The sequence below is a fragment of the Diplotaxodon limnothrissa genome, linkage group LG7, assembly GCF_057381915.1.
Source record: "Diplotaxodon limnothrissa isolate DT_005_m linkage group LG7, D_limnothrissa_male_GT1.1, whole genome shotgun sequence".
Taxonomy (NCBI): Eukaryota; Metazoa; Chordata; class Actinopteri; order Cichliformes; family Cichlidae; genus Diplotaxodon; species Diplotaxodon limnothrissa.
In genome coordinates this window covers 15,525,398-15,536,659 of record NC_140602.1, presented here as the reverse complement: position 1 = coordinate 15,536,659, position 11,262 = coordinate 15,525,398, and the positions used below count along the sequence as shown (strand labels likewise).

The 11,262-nt window shown below is 37.1% G+C and overlaps 2 protein-coding genes across 2 annotated transcripts; both read left to right on the top strand.

Moving 5' to 3' along the window:
- Window positions 1–2,984: 2,984 nt before the first annotated feature.
- rsl24d1 (ribosomal L24 domain containing 1) lies at window positions 2,985–6,273 on the top strand. The gene is made up of 6 exons (XM_085359311.1): window positions 2,985–3,117; window positions 4,170–4,283; window positions 4,364–4,436; window positions 5,233–5,296; window positions 5,454–5,539; window positions 5,871–6,273. The coding sequence occupies exons 1-6, from the start codon at window positions 3,037–3,039 to the stop codon at window positions 5,945–5,947; spliced, it is 495 nt and encodes a 164-aa protein (XP_085215437.1). The 5' UTR covers window positions 2,985–3,036; the 3' UTR covers window positions 5,948–6,273.
- Window positions 6,274–7,671: 1,398 nt separating this feature from the next.
- Window positions 7,672–9,470, top strand: arpp19b (cAMP-regulated phosphoprotein 19b). Its single transcript, XM_085359313.1, has 3 exons — window positions 7,672–7,814; window positions 8,277–8,399; window positions 8,489–9,470. Exons 1-3 carry the CDS (start codon window positions 7,770–7,772, stop codon window positions 8,657–8,659), a joined length of 339 nt encoding a protein of 112 aa, XP_085215439.1. The 5' UTR covers window positions 7,672–7,769; the 3' UTR covers window positions 8,660–9,470.
- The last annotated feature ends 1,792 nt before the right edge of the window (window positions 9,471–11,262 follow it).

Here is an 11,262-nt window from a genome sequence, read left to right as displayed (position 1 = left end):
TTTTAAAACAACTTCCTACCTGTATTTCTGTGTTTGGCATGGTCTGTCCTAAACCAAAACTCACCCACGATGAATGTCAAAAAAGAGAATGTCAGAAATGTACTGCGGTGCATTTTCATTATATTTAACTACTTTCCACTGGAGCGGAGGATGTAGTTGAGCCTTTTTAGACTGATTATCTACCTCAGTGTTCTATTCTTTATATACATTACTACCTCCTTTTGTTTTTAACCACCTATTGTGCAGTATTATCTCTGACTCAGGGGACAAAGTGAAAACACTTCATTGCCACGTCTTGTTACCGTGTTCGAAAGTTATCGCGTAGTTTTTGTTTTCATGGTTGAAAGGGCTTTCGTTACATGCTGTTTGTCTTTGAATCCTGTATGTTGTGAAGATGAAAAGTGAATTCAGTTTTTTTCAAACCTTGTAGAGCTTTATCAAACAGTATTGTTTGGCATTTCCAGTGCACTGAACTTCAAGCTTTAATAATGCCTTAACGTCAAAGGGCTTTGCGTACTTTAGATGATGACATCCAAAGACGGGAAAAGTTATACCCAAAGAGTTTTTGATACTACAGAAGATATTCTAAGGCAGCCAAAAACTTAGTAGATTTACATAAAGGGTGTACTTGCCCAAATTTTGCTTGTGCCAGTGATGTAAATTTCCCTTTAGAACGCTGATTTTCCTCTTTGTAAATTTTATTAATGCTTTATTCTGGTGAAAGCTTTAGCAGGAGTCTCCGGGGCTTGTTTCATTTGCCTTCTAGACCATTGCTGAGTGCAGCGGTGATGCCGATGCTATTATCCAAAGAGTTGTCTGCTTCCTCAGATGGGTACAGCCTTTTTTCTTTTATTCAGTCGATCCTTGGTACGAAAATGTTGATGCCAAGACCAAAGATCCAGCGTCCCAGTGACAGATGAGGTTTATATTTTTCAGAGAATCATCTGTCACCGTTCACAAATATTGCCGTATGGGAAAGACTTCTTTCTCTCTCCACAATGTTTCCTGTCCAGGTGCGACAATGAAGGATTTTGACTATCATAATGGAAACCCTATGTGTGAAGAGCAACATAATCAAATTTTGATACCTTTCTAAAACAAATAATGCTAACCAAAGAATATTGATGTGTATTATTTAGTAATTTTCTTTGGTTTTCATTTACATTATATACATTATTTGCATTTAAATGTGATAATATCTGTGGGTTTGGTTGCTGAAAAGGCATTTTACATAGGGTTTTTCTGTTTTGTTTTGTTTTAAGCTTGAGATGTCAAAAAACAGTGCTTATCACCAAAAAATGTTTTTACCTGAGTAATATGTTTAAATAGTTTAGATGACCCATTTTATAATAATGTCAAGAAAAACTTACTAATTTTAATGTGACATTTTGCAAATTACGGTCAGTTTAAAGTTTCTCTGTGAAATGCTTTAATATGAAAGATTGCGTTGTAAGCCACTGATAATTTTGCAGACTTCATTCGGGTTCAGAGTGTAGATTTTAGGGTGTAGATGTATTTGTTATTATTTATGTTTTGTTTTTTGAAATATTTCTGCTTTTAAATACCAAATTACATGTTTGATCCAAAGAGAGCAACACAACAAAGAATATGTGTTAAAATGTTCCAAAAGGCCTTTTTTTGATACTCTCAAGATGATCACACTAGTAGATGATGATGATGATGATAATAAAATTCTTGGAAAAAATAATGTGTTGCACTTGTTTCAGTTTGTCATTTTTTTTTATTTTTTTTTTAAAAGCTTATATGAGGTTTGCTAGGACCACTTAGGTTTTCATTTTTGATCTTGTACCTCTACAAAAGTAGAGGTTTTAGCAGTATTCAGGTATGTATGAACAATGACAAAGTGCAAAGTAATCAACAATGAACTTTAAGAAAAAACTGCTGCTGCCTATCAATTTAGAAAGGGTTATAGGGCCATTATCAAACAATTTATAAGTCCATAATTATTCAGTGAGGAAAATTATTCACAACTGGAAAATGTTCAAGATGGTTGGCAGTCTTCCCAGTAGTGCAATGTTCTAACAAATTTACCTCAAAGTCAGACTGTGCAATCCTCTGAGAAACTGCAAAAAGACACAAGAGCAGACTCTGCAGGACTTAGCATGTTAAATGTTAAAGTTCATGAAAAATACTGAACGTGTGGCTTGTTATGAAGAGTTGCAAGGAAAAGGCTTCATCTCTTTAAAAGAAGAACATGGCAACGTAACTTGTAAAGTTTCATCTGAACAAAATGCAAGACTTCTTCATCAATATTCTTTGCACAAGACCATAGTCGGGGTGTCTGGCTATGTTTGGAGAAAATCAAACACAGCATATCAGTGCAAACACCTCATGCCAACTGTCAAGCGTAATTGTGGAGGGATGCCCATGTCACCTAAGAATCACTTGGTTCCCCATGGACTCCGTTGTATACCGAAGGGAGGTTATCTCTCTGACAGCATGACTTCATGAAAAACAATCTTGTATAATTTACAGAAAATACTAAAGAAGCAAAGGCACTCTGTGTTAGCTTTATCTGTAGTAAATTAGTTTTAGAGTGCATTAGACTGTGAGATGTATTAAGTTCAGGATACTACTACTACTAATAGAAATACTAAAACACAACAGTACAAACACTTGAAACAGTCACACAGGCACCCATTTCTTAGTAAACATTTCCATCCAATGCCACCAAATTCTAGCTGTGTTGACAAATTTGACCAAATGTACAAAGATTTAAGTTAAATGTGTTTCTGGAAATTGTTTATTTATACTTTTTAATACACAGAAATTAGTTTTGGAATTCTATCAATCTATTTATTTATTTACATTTTTGTTACATATTTTCTTCCACAGTTTAGTTAGGATGCTTGGGAAAACCTCCGATCTCTTGAAGGATAACTGCAGTTTCAAGTCTCGTCTTTAGGTGGCGGTAAAGACACCAAACTGCTGGTTGTCAGGCAACAAAAAGAAGCAGAAGAAGAGGGAACGGTCTTGTTTTTGTCAGCTGCCACACGCAGCACTCCTGATGCGAAAATGCGCATCGAAAAGTGTTATTTTTGCTCGGGACCAGTGTACCCCGGACATGGGGTGATGTTTGTACGGAACGACTGTAAGGTATGGCGCAGGTTTTTGCCCGAACAATGCTGTTAATTTTAACCGAAGCTCCTGTTTTGACTGATAGTGGTGGCTCGTTAGTGTTCGGCTAATACTAGCATGCTAACATAACGTGCTGGATTCATTCACGTGGGTCCAAAGCAGGGAGTTAGGGCTGGAAAACGGTAAATAACAGTCGTAAATCGTATTTGCGACGGAAAAGAGAAGAAATAGACAGTAAAGTTCTTTTTAAAACACATTACTTTATTTCACAAACCTAATGGACATGAAGTTGTTGTGTGAGTCTGGACGTGTAAATCGGAGGGCCTCGGCTTTTCCTGATGGAGTGAGTGCGCCCTCTTATGCTTCAGTGTGAGACCAGGAGCTTAGAATTGTAGGCTGTAAACAAATATTAATACAAACACTTGATGGTCCTCAATCCTGACTTTTGTGCCACGGTAATGGTATTTATAAACATCTTAGTTTGTAGGGAAAATATGCTATAGGTCATTAAACTCGCTTGTGTTTAGTTTACGTATGTCTCTTGTCTTCCGGTTATTTGTGAATATATACTCAGTAGTACAGTTACAGCAATGTTTCATAACTTTGTTCTTAAAGATAAAAATGTATAATGTAGTTCTTCTTCAGTGTATCTGATTTCGTACACAGAGAAATCCGGAAGTCAAAAAGACTGTTTAGATAAAGGATTTAATAATGTACAATAAATGTAGGTTTAAGTGCTAATAACAAGCAGTAAACGTTTTGAAAATGTATTTTTAAGTCGTAAAGTATCAACTATATCCCCTATATATATGTATGTATGTTTGTATATGTAAATTCATAATTTTCCTGTTATTTTTGGAGGTCGTCCTAAACCATTTCTCCAATTTCAGCTATTGATTTTGCCAGTGCACTTCCAATCTTGAAATTTCAATCATTAATTTTTCAGCAAATGTAATATCGTTACTGCTGATAATGTCTCACTTTCTATCATTAACTCATGTGCTTGTTTATATCCACACATTTTCTTATTGGGTGATCCCTAAATTGTTTTTCTCTCTTTAATAAAACAGACATTCAGATTCTGCAAATCAAAATGCCACAAGAACTTCAAGAAGAAGCGCAACCCAAGAAAAACAAGATGGACCAAAGCATTCAGAAAGGCATCAGGAAAGGAGCTGACAGTGGTAAGCTGTTCATCAATGAGGACCACCTCGTCGTTCATTTGTTTGACTAAACCTTAACCAACACACTTGCTGTCTTTCAGGATAACTCTTTGGAGTTTGAGAAACGCAGAAATATTCCTGTTAAATATAACAGGGAGCTTTGGGATAAGACAGGTAATGTATATATTTATTTATTAGAAGCTTTTTGGGCGAAAACGTTCACATTAATTGTATGTATACCATTAAATACCAACATTAGGAATCTCAGAGCACTTAAAAAAATGTAAGGTTAAGAGTTTCAAATACAGAACCCAGCTCGGGGGCCCAGTTAGGGGAAAGAAAAGGAATAACATGTAAGTACGTAGAGAGGCAACAGAAGGGAAACCACAAACTGTGAGACAGACTAGGAACAAAGGTAATGGTAGCATACAAACACACAAATGAAAGATGCATGAAAATAGATAATATAGTTGGCAGCAATTATTCAGGATCATAGGATCTAATCTTACTTTTAAGCTTTATCAACAACAAAAGTTTGAAGTTTAATCTCAGAGGAAGAGGGGCATCTACCTGCAAAACCCAACCCTGGCAGAAGAAGAGCCTGATAGCTGAAGCCTGTGTACAGTTTTTATTGGATTATTATAATCCTCTAAGGTCTTTAAGGTATCATCGAGCTTTGTGAGTAGAAAGACTTTAAATTGTATATAGGTATATATATATTTTTTACATTTTATCTAGCAGAAATGTGATCTGTCTCATTGTTCCTTCTCTGACTGCAGCATCTTTGATCAGCTGAAAGCTTTCAGGGAGGTGTTAGGACAACCAGTAACAAATCCATGGGCTAGTTTTTCAAGTATCACTCTATAATAAGATGTTCTGATTGTCACATACATGAAAGAACACACTCATATAAACCTCTGGTTATTGTCTCATTCTAAGCAATGTGTTTATGTTCTGATAACTTTTGCAGTGGAAGCAATGAAGAAAGTGAACGAAATAAAACATAAACGACAGGCAAGATTTATCATGAACAGGTGAGCATTTATTTTTTTATACTTTAATAGACTTTGTTCAGATTTTTGAATATTGAATATTAAATGTGATACTTTTAAAATCTCTGCAAATTAGGGAAATATGTTTAACGGTTGGGATAAAAGCACTTGCCTTGCCTAAACCATTTCTGTTCTGTAGATTAAAGAAGGGCAAAGAGTTGGAGAAAGAAGAGGCCATCAGCGAAGTCAAGAAAAACATTCACCTCATCAAAGCACCACATGCAGGTAAAGACTCATGAAGTTATCCATATGACTGTGCATATAGTGAATTTGGTGACAGTGATTTTAGTACAAGTGTCTTACAGCCAAGTGTGACTTTATCAGACAAAACAGGGTAAGGGTCAATGGTGCAGCACTCTTTAGGTATAAAAGAGATGATGAACCAATGTCTGCACATAAAATAGAAATAAGATTACTATTCTTGCTTTTCCTTTCTTCAGAATGGAGGTTCTTCAAGTAGAATCATTGTAAATGCAGTTACTGATCATACATATTTGTTGGTTACTTTTCCATTTAATAAAGATAATTTCAGCATGGTTTGCACTATCTGTTACAGGAAAAGCCAAACAGTTGGAAGACAAAATGGTGCAGAAGTTGCAAGAAGATGTGGATATGCGGGAGGAGGATGAATAATCTTCTGTTGCCTTTTTTTTTTTTCTCCTAAAACTTTATTGTATATTTGTTTGGAAATTTAAGTTTGCAAATAGCAGTTGTTGTGCTGAGTAAAGCATTTGGCTTTAAATTGCTGTGAAAGATTTGAAGGTATTGACTTCATAAAGGCCTTAGTGCAAAGCAGCAGCCATTAACTGCAGTTTTCCCAGTTGCTCTGTTTTGGTTTTCACTGTGTGGTATTTGGAGCAGTGAAGAAATGGATTTAACCCTGTTGCAAAGTCTAATGTATTACAGTTGTTCTGAAAATATTAAGATTGCCGATATATTAAAAACCATCTTTTCTGGAATTTCTCCTGCTCTTTATTTTGTGAGATGATCATAATACCCGTGTGTGAGTGTGTGTTTGAATGGGTGGATGACTGGATATGTAAAGTGCTTTGGGGTCCTTAGGGACTAGTAAAGCGCTATATAAATACAGGCCATTTACCAAATAATACATGAATGAATATTAAAGTTGCTGCCAATAATAGATTCGATTTTGGAAGACTAATAGACCATAAACCGTGTTACTTTTTTCAGCAGGTTATTTGGCATGAGCATCATAAGAGATTAGCTGCCCTTGTATATATTGTACAATGTAAACATTTAATCCTTATCTGCAGTAACTGTTATACAGCAGGAAAAAAACTATAGGCCTGTGCCAGTCTTTCAATCACAACTTGTCTGTACAGAGAAATTGTGAGGGTCAGTTATTATTATACTGTTAAAATGGTGGCTGTGCCTAATAAACATGTTGGAAGTTTCAAATAATGAGGTCAGAGTACATATAAGTCCTACTTTTGGCTCTTTATGATGCCAGGAAGAGCAGATATCCTTCACATGGTCATTTTGAGCATGTAGCTCTTCACATCTTTAAAACAAATGCAATTATTCATAGGTGGATTCAACAAGCTGCTGGAAACATTGCTCAGATTTTGGGCTGCATTGACAAAATTGGCATCACATAGTGGCTGCATATCCATTATGTGATCCACCACACCCCAAATGTGTTTGATTGGATTGAGATGTCCTAAGTGGGGTCATTTGAACTCATTGTCATGTTCAAGAAACCAGTCTGAGATTATTTGAGCTTTGTGACATAGTTCACTATCTTGTTTAAAGTAGCCTTAAGAAGATGGGTGCACTGGGAGTACACTGTAGTAAAGGGATGGACATGGCCAGCAACAGCAGTGAAGTAGGCTGTGGTATTTAAATGATGCTCAGTTTGTACTAAGTGGCCCAAAGTGTGCAGAGAAAATATCGTTCTCAACTTTTCAAAACCACCAGCCTGAACTGTTGACACAAGGCAGGATGGCTCCATGCTTCCATGCGGACTATGGCAGATTCTGGCCCTATCATCTGAATATTGCATCAGAAGTCAAGACCAAGTACATTTTTCCAGTCATCTGTTGTCCATTTTTTGTGATCCGTTGCATAATTTCCTTTGGGGTTAATAAACTATTATGTTTCTTATTTAACAGGTGTACCTGAACAAAGTGACGGGTTAAAAAAATCCATATACAATGCAAAATCAAATTTCAACAACGCTATCATATTTTTTACGCGTGAATTAGTCTGAAGAAAAACAACTTTGTTATTAGCGCCTACAGATTCTATGATCGCTATCGTCCCGCTCATCTGCGTCTCTAGCATCGATTCACCGGCCTGTTGCTACACAGGCTGCATGACAGGCTGCTGCTGTCCTCGCCCGCTGCTTTGACAGTGCTACCTTTTATCTTCCCGAAGAGGAGCTTATTCGGCCATAACTACAGTTTTGCGAACAGAGCGGGAATACAGCACAACCATGTCCGAGGAAGTTGAAGAAACGAGAATTTCGGAGGAACAGCAGGTAAACTGTAACCACTAAATGGAAAATTACATCAAATTAACACCAGTTAGCCAGTGCTGCTTGGTTAGCTGGCGGCTAGCACCAAGCTAGTTAGCCAGCTGCTAACCTTGACTGAGAGCCTTAGCGATGCTGTCGCTGAATTGGCTAATATTCTGTTAGCGTTTGTTGGTAGAGTAAAATTGTGCTGTTTTGGGTCTGGCAAACAGGTTTCTTCACTGTACATGCAAAATTGTACAGTAGCTCATCATGCTAACAGTAACTTTTAATGCTAGTGCAAACAGCAGTTTACCTCATGGCGGCGCCGGTATCTAATCAAACAAAGTAATCTGTGACCATAGTATGTGCTGCTGTCAGTATACAACATATTGAAGTTTCGTTATTGTCACGTTGATGCATACGGCTGGAAAACCGAATTGCAAGTCGAAAGTTTTACTATCCTTACACATTGCACTCTGTCAACAGGAAATGGAGGACAAGGTAATCAGCCCAGAAAAATCAGAGGAGGCCAAACTGAAGGCCAGATATCCCAACCTTGGAGGCAAGCCAGGGGGATCTGAATTTCTCAGGAAAAGACTCCAGAAGGGGGTGAGTTTTCTCACCTAACTTTGGCTAGCTACTACAATTAAAAGATGTCAGCCTTATAGAGATCTCACTCTGTTTATTCTTGTTTACAGCAAAAGTATTTTGATTCTGGGGACTACAACATGGCCAAGGCAAAAATGAAGAATAAACAGTTGCCATCCGCCCCAACGGAGAAGACTGAGATCACAGGGGGACACATCCCAACACCTCAGGACCTACCTCAAAGAAAAACTTCCATCGTGGCCAGTAAACTGGCTGGTTGATGGTTTTATGTTTACTGTTTTGCTACTATTCCCATGTCCATTTAATATCTACTTCGCACACTGTTTACATTTTGTTTATTTTTCTCATTTTGTTTGTATTCTGTAAGAACAAGTCATGTAACAAGCCAAATACTTGAAGAATTGGCAACTGTGAGGCACTGGGGCATCAGTGAGACAAATTCAGCTAAGGGAAAGTGTTTCTCAGGCTCTTAAAGACTCAATACATTGATATTTCCTGAACAGTCATCGCACTTATATATTTAAATGTTATGGCTATCTTATGTTGACAAATTATTTCGCTTTTAAGAATATATGCCTCCAAAGTAAATGCTTGAAAGCTTGTGAAAAGGTTCCGTTTTCCTCTTTGTTCCTGCTCATTAGGCTAGAAACAGAACTATGAACAGAAAATTGATTTTACAGCAATTTGAGGGATCCCATGCTCTTATGGAGGCATTTCAATGGTGAAAAGTCAATAATCCTCAATTTGTGTTTTTTCTTTCTACTCTGTTTACGTCCCTCGCTTTCTCTGTCATGCTACTTGATTCCATGCTTTTGAAGTGCTCAAGACTAGCTTTGTATCCAGTTGTGTTTAAGTCTAATTAGTAACATTGGTTTGCATTGACTTGCTGCTGGTCTCAATCTCATCCTGACCTCTAAAATGGCCTTAAAATGAATGAATGGTTTCTCTTGAGCAATATTTGCTCCCTCTGTTAGAATATTAGTTGTGAATCTTGCCTGAAATGTCCTTCACTGTCTGATTGGGATTTATGATTTTATGGAAACAAACTCCCCTGTCATGTCTGGAGTGTGCATGTGCATTTACTGTGCAGTCGCACTGTGCCATTTGTTTTGTAAATAAAAATAGTTTTGCATAATAGCTTAGACTTTTTCAGTGGAATTTGTCCTTGCATGATTTTTTTTTTTTTATGCTTCAATTTTACTAAGAAGCAAAACTACAGAAGAACTGCTTGAAATGTTTCTATTGCATTGATATATTTATAAAAAAAGATTTTACTTTTTATATTGTGTTTTTATATTGAATATTTTTTAGTTAGTATACAGATACATTCTGAGGTGTGCAAGTAAATTACCCGATGCCACTGAGCTGGAACCTGTTTATATTACAATGCCCAAAACCATTGGATGAGAGCATGAATAGAGTGGTGAAATGTACCTGTACTCTCAAGTATTTCAATGGTATGCCCATTTCTACATTTGCTCCATAATATTTTGTATGCAAATAATATGCATGTTAATGAATCAATACCGATGATCCAATGATGTACACTCACTTGCCACTTTGCTAAGAAGACCAGTTCAACTGCCAATAAGCCAGTTTGTTTGAGATTCAGCAGAACCACAGAAACTCAGTCCAATTAGGCATGTGGACATGATCAAGACAACCTGCTGAAGTTCAAACCAACTGTCAGAATGGGGGGAAAGGTGAATGTGGCATGGTTGTTTGAGGCAGACAGGCTGGTCTCTATCTTTATTTCAGAAACTGCTAATCTATTGGGATTTTTCTGTGAGCATGTAGGATTCTGTGTAGTGGGTACTTTAACTTTTTGCACTAACACTTAAACAGGACTTTGACTTCAGGTAAAGACTATAATCAAATGGAACCGGCCCATGAAGCATCTCAATCTGGCTATCCTTAAAGTGAAACAACCTCAGCCTCTCAACAACCTACAGACAAACGGAGGCATGGTGGCAATAGTTTGACTTAAATGACTAACAAAAGTCCATATTGCTATTTCATTCAATTTCAGCCAGGTGCTCCACTCATGTTCAGACAAACCTATGATGAAAGAATATTCATTCTAATAATAATATTTCTACTGCATTGACGCAATCTTATGTCATTGTTGGGTTTTGAAAAACTCACTCAAATGTAGGGCTGCTCAATTAATCGAATTTTAATCACGATTACGATCTGGGCTTTCAACGATCATTAAAAATGACTGAGCCGATTATTAGCCCCTCCCTCATTTATCCGCGACACCTTAAAGGCCGTCTGTGAAAATATTGTCGGGCATAAACCGGTCCGTGGCGCAAAAAAGGGTGGAGACCGCTGATTAAGAGGACCCGAGGGAAGCTCGGAAAGCTAAGCAGAAGTTATTTGGAGAGTGACTGCCGTTGGTTGAAAAGAGTTAAAAAATAAAAATAAAAAAAAACTTCAGTGGTGTTGCACACTATTTTATATTATTTTTTTAAAGTCATTGTTAACCCTTTAAAGCCGGTCAGAGCAGCACGCTCCGTTTTGCGTAACTATTTTTAAATCCCTGTAGAATCTGAACCGTGTAAGCTAGCGCAATAATTTGTTTTGCATATGAAACCGGAGGAGTTGTACTTACATCTGATGCCATCAGCTTGTCCTAGGTCACGGTTTCCACATATAGCTTTGCAAAAATTGCATAAAAAGCGCTTGCAGGAACAAAAACATAATATTCCAGAAACACGCTTTGCCGTTCCTATCAGCTGTTCGTAACACTTCCCACAGTAAAATGATGCACATGCTGTTTTCTTTGCAAATTTGCATCATAGGATTGTTTTTTGTTTTTCCTGCAGTATATAAAAATTGCTGTATCTCCAAAATAAAACTA